Source organism: Sus scrofa, chromosome 10, assembly GCF_000003025.6.
Source record: "Sus scrofa isolate TJ Tabasco breed Duroc chromosome 10, Sscrofa11.1, whole genome shotgun sequence".
Lineage (NCBI taxonomy): Eukaryota > Metazoa > Chordata > Mammalia > Artiodactyla > Suidae > Sus > Sus scrofa.
The window spans coordinates 46563764-46584327 of NC_010452.4; the positions used below are offsets into that span (position 1 = coordinate 46563764).

The 20564-nt window shown below is 45.6% G+C and overlaps 1 protein-coding gene across 2 annotated transcripts in view; it reads left to right on the plus strand.

Annotated features, from left to right (window-relative positions):
• Window positions 1-20564, plus strand: part of FAM171A1 (family with sequence similarity 171 member A1) — a 151313-nt gene that overhangs the window by 113983 nt on the left and 16766 nt on the right. For both annotated transcript variants that reach the window (XM_003130736.6, XM_021064835.1), the window contains one exon: window positions 5235-5411. In XM_003130736.6, the coding sequence (XP_003130784.4) occupies window positions 5235-5411 (177 nt within the window). The remainder of the gene's footprint in view (window positions 1-5234; window positions 5412-20564) is intronic.

Sequence of the window (20564 nt, forward strand, 5' to 3'; positions counted from 1 at the left end):
CCCTGTCCTTGGCCTCTGCCCACTTGTGTTTGGAGGAGCAGCCTGCCCAGCAGTGCAGAGAAGCACAGCCCCACCCCGCCGCCACGTGTCACAGCTGGAAAGGGAGGGGACAGGGTGGCATTGGGTCTGAGAAGTTCACAGCAGTGCCTCCGCCCACCAACGAGGGGAGCTCTTGGGATCAGGGAGCCTCTGGGCTCCACCGGAAGAGTCCATCCGGCCTTTTCCCATGGCCTCCCATTTCTCTCTCTGCCTTGAGTTTGCTTCTCTCTTTGCCTGGCACTCAGCAAAGAGCAGTCAGGTTTATAGTTGATTTTGAATTGTCTCCTGGCAGACCTCTAAGTCCGCTCAGTCATTCTCATGCTCTACTGGCAGGACACACATTGCTCAAAGATCAGAGACACCAAAAGCCACCAGCCAGAAAACAGGTAATAACTGCTCATCAGTAAGAGACCGCCTTCTGGAGTTCCTGTTGTGGCTCAGCAGGTTAAGAGCCCGACATATTCTCCCTGACAATGCAGGTTTGATTCCTGGCCTCGCTCAGTGGCTTAAGGATCCAGTGTTGCCACAAGCTACAGTGTAGTTCGGAGATGCACCTTGGATCAGCGTTGCTGTGGCTGTTGTGTAGGCCGGCAGCTGCAGCTCTGATTTGACCCTTAGCCCGGGAACTTCCATATGCTGCAAGTTTGGCCATAAAAGGGGTGGGGGGGGGAGACCTCCTTCTACCTCCATTCACAGCCAACAGAACTTGGTACTAATGTGTGATCCCTGGTCCTCCTCCTGCTGAACAGAGTTTGGCAGGGACTGAGTCTCGAATCATTTTCTTGTCTCCTCCTCTTCTTTTCCCCAACATTTTCCACGAGTCATCACATAAACTTGAAAACCAGAGGCTGTTCTGGGTTAGCTCCCACTAGGCAAGTACATAATTGCATTTCCCAGGGACGCTTTGATTGAATTTCACCTAATTGTCCGGTGCTGAAAAGAAACTGATCGTCCTGCAAAAGCTTTTACACCTGCAACAGCTGATCCGCTTTGTAGAATGTTAATAAATGTCTGGTTATGGATCAGGGTGACCTGGTGATTGGTTGCTTGCTTTTCCTCCCTCTGCCAGTACTACTTTTGAGAAATATTTTTTTTCCTTCTAAGTTTGGCCTGATGAAGATGCCATGAGTATGTCCATCACCAACTACAGGACAAATGCATGGTGGTCATCTTAAGTGAATATAATGGGGGGAAAAGGTTGACTTTTAATTTAAAGGGGCAGCGCTGGGCAAAGAGCAGTGTTTCGGGGAAGATGCTCACCTGCGGCCATCGTGGAACTTCCATCCAGCCTCCGTCATAAAGCCCTGAGTCAGAGGGATGACCTCATTCCTTGGAGCTCATTCATTCTTCTGTGCCCCAATCCAAGAGCTCTTGAATGAATGATGAAACCCCAGATGATGATAATGAGGGAGAATAACACAGCTCGGGACTATTGATTTAGAGGAGTTTATTTTAAAATCGCTCTGTCATTTCCAAGGGAGAAGAGAAGGTCTTTGGAAGGTTGTATACCCCTGTTTTTCTGCTGAAATGACTGGTTAGGTGACCAAGGAAGAATCAGCCCATCAACTAGGGCTTCTCTTCTGCCCCACGGTTGCCTCCTGGTTTGGGGTTTTTTTTTGTTTTGTTTTGTTTTTGTCTTTTTGCCATTTCTTGGGCTGCTCCTGCGTCATATGGAGGTTCCCAGGCTAGGGGTCTAATCAGAGCTGTAGCCACCAGTCTACGCCAGAGCCACAGCAATGTGGGATCCGAGCCGTGTCTGCAACCTACACATGGCAACGCCACATCCTTTAACCACTGAGCAAGGCCAGGGACCGAACCCACAACCTCATGGTTCTTAGTCGGATTCGTTAACCACTGTGCCATGAAGGGAACTCCTGCCTCCTGTTTGATGAAATGCATCTAAGAGGTTTCAGCTGAGAATGAGAGCCTGGACCCCACAAACCTATGTGAGATGACAAGGCGCTGAATGACAGAATTCAGCAAAGTAAACAGAGGCCAGAGATGCGATTAGAAAGTGACTGCTTCCCTGGTGTGTCCTGGGGGTGGTTGTCCCCCCGCCCCCTTTGAGGGAGTTTCCAGAGTTGGAAACAGGGAAATGCAGCCACGTGAGATTTCAGCCAGTTGCTCATTTGCGCATTCCCCTGCATCCCCACAGCATCGCACTCTCCACTGTGGTTGCTAAGGAAACACGGAGCTGTCCTGTGATGTTCCCAAGGGGTTCTCAAGTAATTCCTTCTGCTAGTAACTCCGGGAAGACAGAGAAGGAATCAGTAATAGGATTAATGTGGAAAGTCAAACAGAACTTTAAATGCTCTTGGAGCAAAACTGCTCTTGTTCTAAGTGATGGATTGGTGCCCTCCTAACACAGCTGGTCCAGCCGTGCTGCTTTTGCTGACAGACACCTGTCTTTATTCAGTAGAAGTCAGGTAACCTCAAGTTGGAACAGGATGGAGAAACTCATTATATAGAGAACTCACCCTTCTTGTCAAGAGTTACAGCCTCACTCATAACAAGGGCTGGAAGGGAAACAATGTAGCCCTTCAAAGTAGGAGCCCTTCCAGAATAAAGTGGGAGGGCAGAATAAAGAGGCAGGGGGTAGAAGCCTTGAGAGAGGAAAGAGACCTCAAGGAAGCAGATTTAAGTGCTTGCAATGTCTTCCAACAGAGGACATTTTGAAGAACATTAAATCACGCGAACCTCGTGCGTGTTGCTTTAAGGATCATGCCCCTTTCCAGTGCTGTTCTTACTTCCGAGTATCTACAGCAGCATTTGTTTCTTTCTGTAGACTTATAGAAAAGCATCTAGTCCAACCTCCTTAGTTGTGCAGACAAGAAATACAGACCACAGAGGAGGGACGTAACCTGCCCAAAGTCGCATGAGCAGCAGGTGACAGATCTGGTCCTGGGACCGTGGCTTTCTGGACCAGGGATGTGCAAGATAATAGGAAGGAAACCTTGAAGGAGAATGAGTGGGGACAATGGGGATACCATCTCTAGGAATCAAGAGACGTTAAGTGGAAGGAAAGGATGGGGGAGGATTCGGGGGGCTTTCTGCTCTGCCCGCTGCTTCCCTGGCTGACTTCCTGCCTCCAGTTGGATGAAAGAAGCAGCCACTACCTAATTGAAAACATTACCTCTACATTGTTTCTACAAAAGCTAGTAAGTTCCTTAATTTCTAAGTTCTTTCTCATCCAGAGAATCTAACAGAGCCTAGAGAGGGACCCTGGAGACCTGGCTTTTGCTCCTCTGTCGCCTCTGGGCATTTGGCACATTTAGGTCCACCATCCACGAAACATTTTGACTAGAAATATAGTAAATTCTGGGATTTCTTCTTCTTCACCCTAAAATGAAATGGCCACAATAAAAGATTTCAGATCTTGAATTCTGATGCCAACATGGACCTTGTGATGAGGTCCTCATTTCCATGCCTTTTCCTTCTTTGGAAAACAGAGATGAGTGTAAATCGTAAGAGATGGTACTATTAGTAGCTGTGTAGACATTTCTCTGCAAAGAGTTTAACTATCACTTGTTGTTGAAACTCGAAAATTCACTCTATTTGCCTAAAATGTTTAAATTTAGTCTCATCGGGGAGATCCTGCTGTGGCACAGAGGGTTAAGGATCTGGCATTGTCACTGCACCCACTCAGGTTGCTCCTATGCCACAGGGTGGATCTCTGGCCCGGGAACTTCCACATGCTGCAGGCCCAGCCAAAAAATAAATATAAAAAGAAATAAATGTAGTCTAATTAAAGGTTTGCATTAGCTCAGGAAGTTAATAGGTAAGCACATAAAGTAGCTTAATAAAAAAAAAAAATGCCATAAGTTGCATTTTAATACAGCTTAAATTTTTCCATCACAGTGTTTTCATCATTGTGTTCAAGGGAAGATTTTAAATTATGAGCGAATACATGTTATATGATATATTATATTTCACTGGAGAAAATTTTTTTCTCAAATGGATCACTTAAGTGTACAAATATAATATCGCTCTCATAAGCATTCCCCAATTTAGCTGTAAAGTAGACAGTCCTTAAAGCATTGGCGCAGATAAAAGGCCTCTAATGTAGAATAATTGGTATATTAAATTCCTTTTAAACAGATCAAAATAACAGTGGCAGCCCAAAGAATTCATAAATGTTTCCAGTCCAAGTTTTCCATAGTGTACTTTGAGTGGAAGGCAGTTAATGTTTTTGAAGTACTCCTTGAAGAAAATACACTCTTCTTTTTTTTTTAAGCGGTCTCTGATTTAAAACATTTGGTTTTGGAATTCCCGCCGTGGCGCAGTGATTAACGAATCCGACTAGGAACCATGAGGCTGAGGGTTCGATCCCTGCCCTTGCTCAGTGGGTTAAGGATTTGGTGTTGCCGTGAGCTGTGGTGTAGGTCGCAGACGCGGCTGAGATCCCAAGTTGCTGTGGCTCCGGCGTAGGCCGGCAGCCACAGCTCCGATTCGACCCCTAGCCTGGGAACCTCCACATGCTGCAGAAGTGGCCCCAGAAAAGGAAAAAAATAAATAAAATAAAAGTAAATGAAAATAAAAATAAAACATTTGGTTTCCTTATGGCAATCGTCCAAGTCATCAGCGTGTCCGCGGGGCTCACTTTATATCGGAGTTGATTTCGGGATGTCCACACCCACCTGCTCTCCCACCATAGGCAGTCCTTTCCCTTTTGAAGCCTTTTCTTGCACAGCAGTTAGAATAGGCACACACGAGCTTGCTCTCAGCCCTACCCCAAACTAGTGTGTGTTTGTGGACCAGCCCCCCCCCCAACTCCCCACTCTGAGCCTCTTTGTGTACATGCAAAATGGGGTTATACCTACCTTAGAATGTCTCGGTGAGGATTGTGTGTGTAAGGTACTTAACACAGTCTTTGGAGTTCCCACAGGATCGGCAGCATCTCTGCAGCACCAGGACACAGGTTCAGTCCCCAGCCCAGCACAGTGGGTTAAAAGATCCCGCCTTGTTGCAGCTGCAGCGTGGGGGTCACAACTGTGGCTCGGATCTGATCCCTGGCCTGGGAACTCCATATGCGGCAGGGCAGCAAAAAAAGAGAGAGAGGAAAAAAAATACAGTCCTTCGCTTTTAAGAAATCTGATCGTCAGTAGATGGGAGCTCTTATGTGTTTCTGTAAACAGTTTCTGCAGGCACAGGGAGGTCCTTCGTGTGATGTGATGGACAATGCCTCTTGCTTCCAGGAAACGGCACCAGGTATGACCTGACCCCGGTCACGGCCGTCAGTGTCCACTTGCTCAGCAGCGATGGAACGCCCGTGTTGGTGGATGGTCCCATTTATGTCACCGTGCCCCTGGCCACACAGAGCAGTCTGAGACACAATGCCTATGTCACAGCGTGGCGGTTTGACCAGAAGCTGGGTAAGCAAGACCTCCGTGCCAGCGGTCGGCTAACAGATGACTTCATTAACTGTTTGATTCCCCTTTTAAGGAGCCTGTGAGGGAGTTCCCATCGTGGCTCAGTGGTTAACGAACCCAACTAGTATCCATGAGGATGCAGGTTTGATCCCTGGCCTCACATGGTGGTAAAGGATCCCAGCTCAGATCCCGAGTTGCTGGGGCCGTGGCGTAGGCCAGAGGCCGTAGCTCCAATTCCACCCTTAGCCTGGTAACCTCCATGTGCCGAGGGTGTGGCCTTAAAAAGCCCAAAAAGAAAAGAAGCCTGTGAAAGTTTCTTTTCCTTGAAGTTAGTGAATACTGTTACTGGGAGTGCATGGCACAGTTTGTGCTGCGTAAGCTTGAAATGCCCTTTGGAGTTCTTTATTTTATTTTATTTTATTTTTTTGTGCATATTTAAGCTAATTTACTTGAAGAGAATCTTTAAAGGTTATTAGAGCTAAATGGGCTCACCTAAGCTTTATCCTTTTATTCTTTAGAAAGTCACATGCTCTCTCTTGGTTATGTGTTTTTTTTTTTTTCTGTTCCTTGAAAAATGAAAAAAACATAGCAAATGCTATACAAAAAATAAATATAAAAACTTACTCATGATCCCGCCACCTAGAAAAACCCCCAGTAGTACTTGGGATTACAGACAGCCCTTGTCCTGTGGCAGTTCATCTTATTGCACTTTGCCGACACTGCATGTTTTACATATTGAACGTGTGCTGTAACCCTCTGTTGTCAGATGATGGTGAGCATTTTTTTAGCAATAAGGTATTTTTTAATTAGAATATGTGTCTTGCTTTTTTAGGCATAGTGTTATTACATAGTTAATGGACTACAGCATAGGATAAACATAACTTTTATATGCACTGGGAAACCAAAAATTCATGTGACCCACTTTATTGCGATGTTGGCAATATATTACAGTAGGTCTGGAGCAGAACCCACAGTATCTCCGAGGTGAGCCAGTCTTTCTTTCCAGCCACTTCACTGGGCATGTATATGTATGTATTAGTTACCTTTTGCTGCGCAACAGGTGGCCCTCAAACTCACTAACTTTAAAACAGCAGTGAACATCTGTTATCTCACAGGTTGGGAATGTCAGGAACCCAGGCACACCCTAGGTGGTTTGGGACCAGGGTCTCTGACGAGGTTGCAGTCAGGCTGTCAGCCGGCTCCTCCCAGGATCCAGCAGGGGCTGGCAAGTGGCTTTCAGCCCTCAGCTTCTCTCTGGCTGTTGGCCAGAGACTTCAATTCCTGGCCACGTGGTCATCCCCATAGGGCCACTCACAGTATGACAGCTTGCTCCCACTGGAACAGGTGACCCAAGAGAAATGTTTAAATAACTAAAAATACAGAAGCACAGGTGGCCAAAGTAGAAGTCACAGTCTTCTATAACCTGATGCCAAAGCAGCCTCCCCTCACTTCTTTGCATGTGCTGGTAGGGACAGAGCTTAATGCTGATACAGTACAGTGGCCTGGGGGCAGTGGCGGTGGTACAGGTGTATAAACACCAGGAGTGGAAGTCCTGGGACCCTCTTATGGGCTGCCTTCCAAAAAATACAAGTTTAACAGAAAGGGGATTATGTGTCTATACTGTTCTATAACAGGCCCTTAAAACCCATTTGTAGGAGTTCCTTGGTGGCTCAGCAGGTTAAGGATCTGGCACTATCACTGCTGTGGCTCTGGTCACTGCTCTAGCACAAGTTCAATCCCTGCCCTGGGTACTTCCATATGCTGTGAGTGTAGCAAACACAAACAAAAAAAACCCCAATTTGTATATCATGAACATCTTTCCATAGCATTATTATTCCACAGCAGCTATTCTTCTGCAATGTCAGTGTTAATGATTGCATAGTATTCTCTTATGTGTGCATGTCATAATTCAATTGCTCAATCCTCAACAACTAGAAAAAGCATTTCTATTCTTACCAGTGCTATGATGAATATCTTTGTAGGTAGCAAAATTTCACACATAGCCATGAGTATTTCATTAGGAAAACATTTTAGAAGTGGAATTGCTGACTTTAAAATGTACACAATTCTAAAGCTTTTAATATATATTTCCAAATGTCTCTCTAGGAAGTTTTACAGTTGATGTTTGTGATAAGAATGCAGGAGGACATGCTTGAGCTTAGGATTTTGACAGCATGTTGGTTCTTATACCCTAATGGTTCTCAATCCCATGAAAGGCAAACTTGAGGAGTGCCCAGGTAGTTCAGCAGGTTAAGGATCCAGCATCAGTTGTCACAGCTATGGCTTCAGTTACTGCTGTGGCCTGGGTTCACTCCCTGGCCCGGGAACTTCAGAATTTTAAAACTGTTAGTCCATGCATAAAAATTGTTGGGAGATTTTGGTATCACATGTATTTTCAAAGACGTCTTGTTCCTTGAGTAGTGAGATTCTAGTTTTAGGAATTAATATTTAAAAATAAATGTTTGCTGGGCTTTCTGGGGTTTGGGGGGACTGGGGTTGGTTTTGTTTTGTGTTGATTTGGTTGAACTTTCCAGTTGCTAACAGACTGCATAATTATCCGTGAGGCATGCAGGGCCTTCCCTGGACGTAGCAACCTGCTGTTGTATAAAGGACGGAGCTGCCGCCTGGCGTGTGCTGCGCTGAGTCACATGGCCCCTTTGTCCACTGGCCTGCGTCCTTCCCAACTTGATGACTTTTTGAGGCACGTGGTCCTGGGCAGGACATAGGAGCCCTGGGCTCCCAGGAGAGAGCAGCTAGGAGGAAGCCCCAAGGAAGATGGGAATTGTGCAGGGAGAGAAGGATGTGGAAAACAAAGCAATGCCAGAGAATAGGAAGGATACGGAAAAGCTTGTGTTTTGCCTCCTGAAGCCCTGGATCTGCCACTTGGAAAACTCTCAGTCCCACCGAGGGGGATCACCTGTGCCAGTTTCCTCACCTGTACGAGGCACACATTTGTTGAGGCCCTCACCCCACTGAGTGGTCTCCCTCTCCGCCCAGGTTGGCCCCCAACACGCTGGGCCAGTGGTCCGAAGCAGAGTGTGTGGCTAAGAGCAGGAGCTTGGGGGACATACTGGATTGAAATTCCAGCTCTGCTGGCCACCAGCTGTGTGGCCCTGGCCAGGTTATTTAACCTCTCTCTGCCATGGTTTTCTCAACTGTGAAATGGGAATGATAATAGTACCTAATGTTGTTGTGCCGTGTATTTATTGGTCAGAGTTCTCCAGAGAAGCAGAACCAGTAGGATGTGGGTGCTTGATTTATTTTACGGAAATGGCTTATGTACTTGCAGAGACTGGCAAGTCCAAAATCTGCAGAGTGGGGAGTTCCCGTCGTGGCTCAGCAGCTAACGAACCCGATTAGTATCCATGAGGACACAGGTTCAATCCCTGGCCTCGCTCAGTGGCTTAAGGATCTGGTGTTGCCGTGAGCTGTGGTGTAGCTCACAGATGAGGCTCAGATCTGGTGTTGCTGTGGGTGTGGTGCAGGCCGGCAGCTGTAGCTCTGATTCGACCCCTAGCCTGGAAACTTCCATATGCCATGGGTGTAGCCCTAAAAAAATATATAAATTAAATAAAATCTGCAGGGTTGGCCAGAAGACTGGAAACCCAGAGAAGAGGTGATGTTGCAGCACGAGTCCAAAGGACCCTCTGCTGGCAGAATTCCCTCTTTCTCAGGAAAGGTCAGTCTTTTTCTTAAAATCTTCAGCTGATGAGATGAGGCCCACCCATGTTATGACGCATAATCTGCTCTACTCAATCTACTGATTTAAACATTAATATCATCTTGAAAATGCTTCCTGACGGAGCTTCCATTGTGGCTCAGCAGGTTAAGAACCCAGCATATTCTCCATGAGGATGTGGGTTTGATCCCTGGCCTGACTCAGTGGGTAAAAGATCTGGCATTGCCACAAGTTACAGCATAGATCAGCACCTGCAGCTCTGATTTGACCCTTAGCCTGTGAACTTGCATATGCTGCAGGTGAGGCTGTAAAAAGAAGGGAAGAAAAATATATGTTCTTGGCAACATCCAGGTGTGTTTGGTCAAACATCTGGGTGCCATGATCTAGCCAGGCTGACACATCAAATTAACCACCCGAAGGAATAAATCAGTTAGTATTTGTAAGAAGCTTCATTCAGGGCCTGGTACCTAGTGCACCACCCGAGAGCTTACTCCATGAGCAAAGGTCTCCCCCATTCTACAGAAGGCTTCTCGAACTGTGACATCAAACTCACTTTCCCAGATTCCCTGTAGCCCAGATTTCCCGAAGGATTGTTCTCCACATGATGCTTCCATTTCCTGACCCACTGCAGTCCCGCTTCTGCCGCCCACGCTTCAGAAACCACAGTCTCTGAGTTCAGTAGCAGCTGTGTGCTTGTGAAATCAGGGGACCGCCTCATCCTCTTGGATATCCCTGCAGCATCTGTGTCCCTCTCCTCTCTTTAGAAAGGAAGGCCACCCTCCCTTAGTGCTCTGACTCAGTGTCCCCCTGAGTCCTCTCCTGTCACACCCTGGGCTCTGCCCCACGCCCAGCTCTTAACTTACTTGCCAAGCCATCGCTGGAGCATCTGACTGCTTCTCACAGCCACCTGTGTACCCAAGGCTGACCTCTGATCTGTGTTTCTGACTGTCTGTTGCACATCTGTCTCTGGATGTCCTCCGGGAAACTCAGACTTGCATGCCTGAAACAGACCCATTGACTCCTCTCACCTCAGCCCCTACTCCTGCTCATTTCTGTGCAGGGTACCATCTGCCAGGCCCTCCAAGTAGAGACCCCAGAGGCAAGCCCCACCTATGCTTTTGCTTCACCACCCTGCCCCACCTGAGGCCACATCTGGTCCCCTGCAAGGTTGTGTGGATGTCACATCAGTGTTTCTCCAGCCTCCCGTCTCCTCTCCTTCTGTCTGGGTTCAGACTCTTTGCGCTTTTCTGGCCAGTCTCTGCAGCTGTCTGTCTTCAGCCCCTCCTTCCCCCCACCAGATCTGTGCTGCCACTTGGGCTGTCTTTGAAAACCACGTACCCCTTTCCCACGTGAGAACATCTCAGAGCTACCCACAGCGAGGCGGTGCACCCTCCTGCGCACGGCGCACGGCTCTCTTCAGAGCAGGCCCCTGCCTGGCTCTCCAGCTCACTTCCAGCCGCTGTCCCTTGCACACACCTCGTTGATTGTCAAATTGCGTGAGCATGATCTCACCTTTCAAGTCCCTTTCTCCATCCCCTGACCGGTCATTTGGTCCCTCCTGAGCACTGTCCATTCAGCAGATGTGTATGAGACGCTAGACGTGTATGACGCCATGGCCTGGCAGCATCTCAGTTATTTTCTGTGTCCTATCACCTCTGCCTTATCTTTGAATCCTCATGATCAAGAACAGTTCCTGGCAGTTGCTAGGTACCCACCTAAAATGTTTGCTGCATGATTGAATCAGATGAAGAGCGTTCAGATGTTTTAAGATTCAAGATGGGTTTAAGATATTACAGTACAGGAGTTTCCGTCGTGGCTCAGCGGTTAACAAACCCAACTAGCATCCATGAGGATGTGGGTTCAATCCCTGGCCTCTCTCAGTGGGTAAAGGATCTGGCATTGCTGTGAGCTGTGGTGTAGGTCGCAGTTGCGGGTCAGATCCTGCATTGCTGTGGCTGTGGCTGTGGCAGGTGGCTACAGCTCCGATTGGACCCCTAGCCTGGAAACCTCCATATGCCGCAAGTGTAGCCCTAAAAAGACAAAAAGACCAAAAAAAAAAAAAAAAAAAAAAAGATATTACAGTATAAGTGTTCCTGCTGTGGAGCAGCAGGTTACAGACACAGTGTTGTCTCTGCGGCGGCACAGGTTTGATCCCCAGCCCAGCACGGTGGGTTAAAGATACAGCGTTGCTACGGCTGTGACATAGGTCACAACTGCTACTTGGATTCAGTCCCTGGCCCAGGAACTTGCATATGCCACATGTTCGGCTGAAAAAGAAAAAAGAAAGATATTACTTGGAGTTCCCACCATGGTGCAGTGGAAATAAATCCAACTAGGAACCATGAGGTTTCGGGTTCGATCCCTGGCCTTGATCAGTGGGTTAAGGATCCAGCATTGCCGTGAGCTGTGATGTAGGTCGCAGACGCGGCTCTGATCCCACGTTGCTATGGCTGTGGCGGAGGCCAGCAGCAAGAGCTCCAATTAGACCCCTAGCCTAGGAATCTCCATATGCCATGGGTGTGGCCCTAAAAAGACAAAAAAAAAAGGTATTACAGTATACCATTGATGCTTAAGATGACTTTATACATAGAATTAACCTTTACATATCTACATAGATATACACTGATTTCTTTTTCTTTTTAGAGCTATGGCTTCAGCACATGTAAGTTCCTGGGTTAGGGGTGAAATCACAGCTGCAGCTGTCAGCCTTCACCACAACCACCACAATCCCAGATCCCAGCCACATCTTCAGCCTACGTCACAGTTTGTGGCAACACCAGATCCTTAACCCACTGAGTGAGACCAGGATTAAACCCACATCCTCACAGACACCATGTGGGGTTCTTAACCCACTTTGCCACAACAGGAATTCCAGATAGACATTGTATTTAAAAATAGTGCTTTGCAGGAGTTCCCTGGTGGTCTAGTGGTTAGGATTCAGCACTTTTATGACTTCAGCCCAAGTTCAGTTCTTGGTCTGGGAACTGAGATCCCACATCAAGATGCTGCACACTGCGGCCAAAAACAAAAAAAATGATGCTTTGAGCACTTGTCTGGAGAGAGAACAGGTATGGATTTTCTTTGTCCTAGAGCTTCCATCCTTGCTGCTATGATTCTTCTCCTCCTTCCTGCCACCTCATTTTTAAATGAATATATTTGACCACAGCTGAATAGGGCTGGGGTAGGAAAGCTCGTATTCCTAATAGAAGGATGCTTTCAATAGGGAGTCATACCCAGCATTGTCCTAATGAAATGGCACAGGTCTGTAGCAGCAGCATCCCTGATCACCTTAGTTTATTTTGTCTACAGCCCTCAAACAACAGAAGTTTATTTTTACAAAATTCTGCTGTCTCTGGCAGGCTGAATAATGCTCCCCCCACCCTGCATATCTCCACATCCTAATCCCTGGACCCTGTGACTCTGACCTTATCTGATGAAGGGACTTTGCAAATGTGACTCAGTTAAGAATCTTGAAGTGGGTAACTTCCCCTGGATTATCCTCGGGGGCCCACTGGAATCACAGTGGTCCTTATGGGGAGAAGCAGCTGGAATCAGAGTCGGAGGAGGTGGCAACGCAGTGACAGAGGCAGAAATGGGAGTTTGAAAATGGGGGAAGGGACCACAAGCCAAGGAAAGACGGCAGCAGGAGGAGCTGGAAAAGGCATGGAAATGGGTTCTCCCTCCAGAAGGAAGCAGCCCATCTGATACTGATTTTGGCCTGTGACCTCTAGAGCAATAAGAGAATAAATATGTGTGGTTTTATGCCACAGTTATGGTAATTTATTACAAGAGCAAAAAGAAATTCATACACTAATAGACATCAGTGAAAACAAAGAAATGTGCCTTGTTGTGAAACCTCCAAAATGTAAGTTATCTAATTTTCTACTTCCTCTCTGGAAAGAATCCACATGGCCTTAAGCCTTTTATCATTGAGAATCTTCATTGTGTAGTTAATGTGTTTCCGTTTAAATGGTCTTTTTAACTTAGTATCTACAGTGAAACATGTAACTGCCAAATTTCTAGCTCTAACAGATTGGATGCGTGCAGAGAAAAGCCAACGTTTGGCTAGTCATTCAAAAATGGTCCAATGAATTAAAATATGTTTTCTGAAAACTTTCAGATTGGATGGACATTTCAGAGGAAGCATATGTTCTTTAACTTACTAAACTCAATAGATGTCTTCATATTTCATAAGGGTTTGTTTTTACTATAATCAATAATATCATTATTTAAGTAGAAATTAAATGATTGCAATTAAGAGTTCCCTGGTTGCACAGCAGGTTAAGGATCTGGTGTTGTCACTGCTGTGGCTCAGATCAGTGCCATAGCGTGGATTCGATCCCTGGCCTGGGAACTTCTTCATACTGTGGGCATGACCAAAAAAATTATTGCAGTTAAATGAAAAGTTCCAAGAGTATATTATAGAATCAGGAAAATATAGGAACACATCATAAGCGTGTAGCACTACTTACTATCTGCTATTTATGATTAATTCAAATATAATAATCACTTCAAACCAGTTGAACACTTTAAATGTTCTGTTTTTGAGGTAAGTCAAAGTAATTTCAATTTCAAAGTTTTTAACAGCCAGGAATAACAATTTGTGAATCCATTAAGAATTTTTTATCTAATTAAGAGTAGGCAAACTGTGGCCAGAAAGCTAAGAATGGTTTTTACATTTTTCGATGTTTGAAGAAAAATCAAAATATCGCTTATGACATGTGAAAATTATATGAAATAGCAGTTTCCAGTGTGACACAGTGGGATTACAGCATCTCTACAGCGCCAGGAAGCAGGTCGATCCCCAGCCAGTACAGTGGATCCAGCGCTGCAGGATCCACTGCATAGGTTGCAGCTGTGGCTCAGATCTGATCCCTGTCCCAGGAATTTCATATGCCATGGGGTGGCCAAAAAAGAAAAAAAGTTTATGAAATATAAACATCCCTAAATACATTTTTATTGGGTGCTATAGACTGACTGTGGTCAGCATTTGATGCTACCATTTATCACAGGTTTTTTTTCTTTTTTTTTTTAATGGCCACAGTTATCTTTTTTTTAAACAGACAAAGAATTTCTCATTAGAAAAGTTAACATCTCCATATTTTAACCCAAGTATTCATCTGAGGGTGACCTAATAGAGTAACACTCTTCTAGAACATAAGTAAAGTTGGTTTTGTCAACAGTAGGAATTGGCTGATTATGGTGTGTGCTCTCAGAAAAATGGTATTTTTAAGAAGCCTGATTTGCACATATTAGAATCAAAATTTGTGCTGCATTTATGGGCAGCGCTGAAGCTACCATGTTAAAATGCCACTTCATTTGTGGGGCGAAGGAGGACTCTAGTTAGTGACTTTAAGTATTTTCTTTTGAGGAATTAGCAGATTTCTTTAATTTAAGATCTTCTAGAGAGTTCCTGTTATGGTTCAGTGGTAATGAACCGGACTAGTATCCAGGAAGATGCAGGTTCGATCCCTGGCCTCACTCAGTGGGTTGAGGATCCAGTGCTGCCGTTAGCTGTGGTATAGGTTGCAGACTCAGCTCGGATCCTGCGTTGCTGTGGCTGTGGTGTAGGCTGGCAGCTGCAGCTCCGATTCGACCCCTAGCCTGGGAACCTCCATTTGCTGCACATGCAGCCCTAAAAAGCAAAAAAAAAAAAAAAAAATCTTCTAATGGTACTCTGTCTTTTGAAAAGTAATACAATGCTGAAGCCTGTGTTCTGGATGTCCAGGTCTGTCTAAGGGGATGGGATAAAGTGATTTTACTGGTCATGTTCAAGGACCAGTTTGACCTTGACCTTTGAAAGAAGCAGCTTTCCTTCCCCAGTCTGGCAAATGCAGTTTTGTGGGTCATGGTAACAGCATCTTAGCTGAGGCTTTCTGGACAATAAGAGATGAGATATCGGCTCACTTCTATACAGGCATTTACCCTCTGTAGCCTGTAACTGGGACAGCAGATGGCTGTCCCATGTTCCGAGTGATCAGACTACAATCTGACTTGGTGCCCTGGGGATGCGTCACTTATGAATAAACAAACCAGGTCAGTGGTTTGAATTGAAAGTGACCAACTGACCTTGAGTGGCAGAGAAATGACGATTCAAGTTGCTCTGTGTGGTAAGTTTCTGCTGTGACTTGGTTTGAACACTCTCATTCTACTGAGATGACTGAAACAAAAGCAGATTCCAAGGGAAGCTATGTGATAGAATCCAGTTTTAACTGCCTTCCTAAATCACAGCCTGCAGAGCGGTGTGCGTTGCTATAGAAATGGTGGTTACTGAACCAGCTTCTTATCGTGTATGGTGCATTCGCATCAGACACTCAGGCATACCTGCTCACAACTGGCCTCTAGTGAGTTTGTCTCCGCATAGATGATGAGCCTCACGCCGATGCTCATTGAACTAGTCCTTTTAGATAAGTCATGGCCAGCCTGCCCTTGATGGTGGAGCATGATTTCAAATATAGTTCTAAAATTTTTGTTCCATTTCAATGTTTTTCAAGGAGAGAAAGGGATGGGAGTATTGAAAGCACTAAATTCTATTTCTAACTTTAAGAAAATGAACATAGAATCCCTGGGGTGTCCTTTTCTCTATATGCCATGAGCCAGGTGTCTAAGTAGGAGGTGACATATTGCATATGGAAGTGTAGTGATTGAATTACAAGAATGAACTATATTGCATCGGCTGGGCAAAAGTTAGAGCAAGAGAAGGGAGTTCGTGTTTCTAACCATTACGTGTATGTTTACATGTGTGGTATTAATTTTAGAACCATCTTTAATTTATTTATTTTTTCCAAAAGATCAGACTTGGAGTTCCCTTTGTGGCTCATCGGGTTATGAACTGGCTAGTATCCATGAGGATTCAGGTTTGATCCCTGGGCTCGCTCAATGGGTTAAGGATCCAGAGTTGCCGCAAGCTGTGGTGTAGATTGCAGATTCAGCTTGATTCTGGCGTTGCTCTGGCTGTGATGTAGGTGGCAGCTGCAGCTCCAATCCAACCCCTAGCCCAGGAACTTCCATATGCTGCAGGTGCTGCCGTAAAAAGAAAAGAAAGAATAGACTCAATAGTTAAGGGAATCAAACAAGGAAGCAGACTTACCTGTCAAAGTGTAATGTCAATATATCTTTAAGAAAGATGATCTGAAATCGGTCTTCTCAGGATGAAGACGATTTCTTAGAAACAAAGAAATAATTCTTAGGAAAAGAGTCTCTATGTTCCCAGATGTTAAAATTGCCCATAAGGAGTTCTGTCTTGGCTCAGCAGAAACAAATCTGACTAGTATTCATGAGGACCCAGTTTCTATCCCTGGCCTCGCTCAGTGGGTTAAGGATCCAGCATTGCTGTGAGCTGTGGTGTAAGTTGCAGACACGGCTCAGATCCTACGCAGCTCCGATTCGACTCCTAGCCTGGGAACTTCCATATGTTGTGGGTGGTGCAACCCTAAAAAGACCAAAAAAAAAAAAAAAAATGCCCATAAAAGTGAATCAGGCTTCTCTTTGATATATGGGGAGGGAAGTAATTTACCTGCAAAGAAAGCTGAATGAAGTGATGTAACAGATAGAAAAGAACCCGGAAGGGGTAGGACTTAATTTGGATAAATGATTCCAGTCTAGCGAAATTTTGGCCACAGATCTTAGCTCCAGGTGGCCAACAAACTATGATCTGTTTTGGAAGCACATATTGGTATCATCTGACTACTACAGACCGTTGGCATCGCAGTTGGGGTGTTCTCCCGTTGACTGAACAGAACAGAGTCAGGCCACAGGACACGTGCACTGCCCGTGGGGAGACCGAAGGCAGAGTGATCTCAGAACAGGGACATTTGTTTGCAGATGTTGCCTAGCAACTCAAAAAACACTCTTATAATGTCAGTCCATTCCTAAAAATTGTTAAGGCTTTTGTGTTCCTAGCCACTCCCCCACACGAAAATAAACAAAATGAGAATTCTCAGAAAAGAATACCACTACCAGCTATATTGCAGTTGTGGTTCAGGGCCACTTCTCTTTTGAAACTCTATTCTCTTTCTTTTGGGGCCACCCCACGGCATATGGAGTTACCCGGCCAGGGATCAGATCCGAGCTACAGTTGTGACCTAAACTGCAGCTGCAACAACACTGGATCCTTAATCCACTGTGCCAAGGCCAGGGATTGAACCTGCAACCTGGCGCTGCAGAGACGCTCCTGATCTTGTTGCACCATAGCGGGAACTCCTGAAAACCCTATTCTTAAAGACTTAATTTTGCTAAAGGGTCATTTGATAGAGAATGAGAACTTCCCGTGCTTGAGTTGAACGGAAACAATTTGGGGCAGACCTTACCAATGACGGCTGCCCACTTTGTGGCCTTGAAGAGTATAGATCAATATGTTTCTCCTGAAAGAAAATGTCTTATGTTATGGTCAGCCCTTAATTACCACTTACGGAACGTTCACTTTGTGGATTATCTGTGGCGAGTGTGTAACCTCCTGCTGGCTTCCCCGTCACCTGGAAGCCTCCGAGCCTTCTGGGTGTGCTGCTGCTGGCCTGGATGTGCAGTACTGCATCGAACATGCTCATTCGAATATCAGCCTGGGTGAAAAACAATTAGAAAGGCAAACTGCCATAATTTATTTTGAAACCAAGCATTGTTAAAATGTCTTCTGTTTTCCATGACTTCCATTGTCATCAAGTAACTAAAAGGTAAAATTATTTATTTATTAAATATAGTTGATTTACAATGTGGTGCCAACTTCTGCTGTACAGCAAGTGATCCAGATATAAATATATATATATATATATATCCAATTTTATGTATATACTTTTTTTCATATTATCTTCCATCATGTTCTCTCCCAAGAGACTGGATGTAGTTCCCTGTGCAGAATCACAGACGTAGAGAACAGACTTGTGGTGGCCAAGGGGGAGGGGGAGGGAGAGGGATGGATGGGGAATTTGGGCTTAATAGATGCAAACTCTTACATTTTGAATGGTTGAACAATGACGTCCTACTGTACAGCACAAGTAAGGTTATTTTTGATCAGTTTGAGTGTTGCCCTGGTTATACAGCATTGGCAGGAGTGTATGGAATACAGGCAGCCTGTAGGCCAGCAGTTGAGATAGCCTGGACATAAGCCCCCCCCTTTTTTTTTTTGGTCTTTTTGTCTTTTCTAGGGCCACTTCCATGGCATATGGAGATTCGCAGGCTAGGGATCTAATTGGAGCCTTGGCCACCGGCCTACGCCAGAGCCACAGCAACATGGGAAGCCCTGGCCTGTCTTGATCTTGAGCAAGTCCTTTAACTTCTCAGGGCCTCCGTTTTCTCATCTATAAAACAGGAATAACAGCTTGCATCCCTGCTCGTGGAATTGCTATGAATGGGGAGCCCTTACAACAGGGCCTGGTACTGGGTATCGTGCTCTGCCTGAGCCGTGATTATAACCCTCATTGCTCTTATTCAGCCCATATTTTGAGCCAAGCATTGTACATTTTGAGCCAAGCATGACATAAGGGGAAAGAGCAGGTACAATGAAACCTCAAGGACTTTAAATTGAATACCCAGCCTCGTTGCTGGTGTACCTGGACATCCAGTCTGAGCCTCTAGCAGTTGTCCCATATTTTGAATGTCATTGTCATCTCCCTATTTCCCAATGACTCTTCAACTTCAGAATGGGTGTTACTTTATAACTTGACTTGAGAGGTCATGGATGCCTAGCACATGGCCAGGCATGGATTGAGTACTTAATATCTTGGTTCCTTTTGCAACCCTTCTCTTGAACCACTCCTTTTAAGATTAGTTGCATGCACACACACATGCACAGGTGTACACAGAACACACACATCAAACAAAGCCAGCCCACACAACACAGGCTGTGCTTTTGGTAGCAGTTTCTGCAAAAGTAGGCTTGCCACCGCTGCATTCCGGCCCGTGGCGAGTTGTACGTGGCACTCGGGCCATTTCACATGTGCAGTGTGAAGTACACCTAAGTGGAAAGGGAAGAAAAATATAATTGTTTGGGGAAAGCACTTTTTTTAAATCTATTCATTCTCTGCTGAGCTTATCCATTAGCAAAACAGGTAATGACCATAGACCAACATTTTTCACCCCTGTTCTCAAAGCAACCCTGGAGGTGACGGGGTGGGGTAGGTTAATCAGAAAGAAGGTGAGGTGTAGCCCAGGAAAGTAAATGCCTGGCGCCCACGCACAGTGTCCTGGGAATGGAGACGAGGAGGTGCAAAACACGAGTTCCTCCAGGCTTCCAGTCGCCTCCCTGTTCTAGAATATTCAGATTTGTGTGCATTCCTGCGTCTCTGCCAAGACTTAATGTGGCTTAATGGGCTAATGGACTGGATCTGGGGATGCCCAGCAACAACCCACTCCCAGATGTGTTTTGTTTGGCCCATGAAGTTGATTTGGGGGCATTTGTTTGTTTGTTGTGTTTTAATTTACTGCCAACATTTAAAAAGGGAAAGATGTCCCGTGGAATTCTGTTCTTGGCTTCTCTTTTTAAAATCTGAACAATTCACTCCTTTCAGCAAAGAGATAGGGAACATGTTCTTTGTGCCATAGTTTACTCCGTTACGAGGCTCTTGGGAAAAAGCAATGACCAAAAAAAAAAAAAAAAAGGTCAGGGAAAGTCCCTGTAATTGTGAGGTTTTTGTTCCAAATGGAGGAGACAGGCGAAGATCTAGTTAACTTCACTGGCGTAAAGGCTGTAAGATAATTGAGGAGGGGGGTGTCCGAGAGCCTTTGGAAGAGTGATCTTTGAGCTGAGATCCCAAAGATATCTAGAGCGTAACTTGGGAACGTCTTAGGGGCAGAACATTCTGGGTGGAAAAAAAAAATGGTCTACACCAAGGTCTTACGATGGGAACCAGGAGTTCCTGTTGTGGCTCAGCGGGTTAAGAACCCAACTAGTATCCATGAGGATGCAGGTTCAATCCCTGACTGTGTTCTGTGGCTTAAGGATCTGGTGTTGCCACTAGCTTTAGTGTAGGTTGCAGATGCAGCTGGGATCCCGAGTCGCTGTGGCTGTGGCTGCAGCTCCAGTTCCACCTCTAGCCTAGGAACTTCCATATGCCACAGGTGCAGCCCTAAAAACAAAAATAAAAATAAAAAAGATTGTAATCAACTTGGCTGCACCCCCAGCAGCCAGTAAACTGAGAGTGATCGCCCCTTCAAGCCTGGCAGCATCTGGAGCAAATTCAGATGCTTGTCAACTCCCGGTCAGTAGACTGCCAAGTGACTAGATTATTTCTGAAATATACTACAAACATTTCCCAAGTGGCTTCAAGTACCAGCCACCCAGTTGCTGCATCCCAGCCACCTTGTGGGAAAATGGTATTCGGGCTTTCGGAAAAGATTACCACAGCCCCCAAAGTACAAGTGATGTGGCGCTTTGCTGCTCCGAGGGTGCTCCTGGACAGGGAGCTGGTTAGACTGTCAGGGTCGCACGCTTTGTTCCCAACCCACCGAATCAGAATCTGCCTCTTCGCAAGATCTGCACTGTC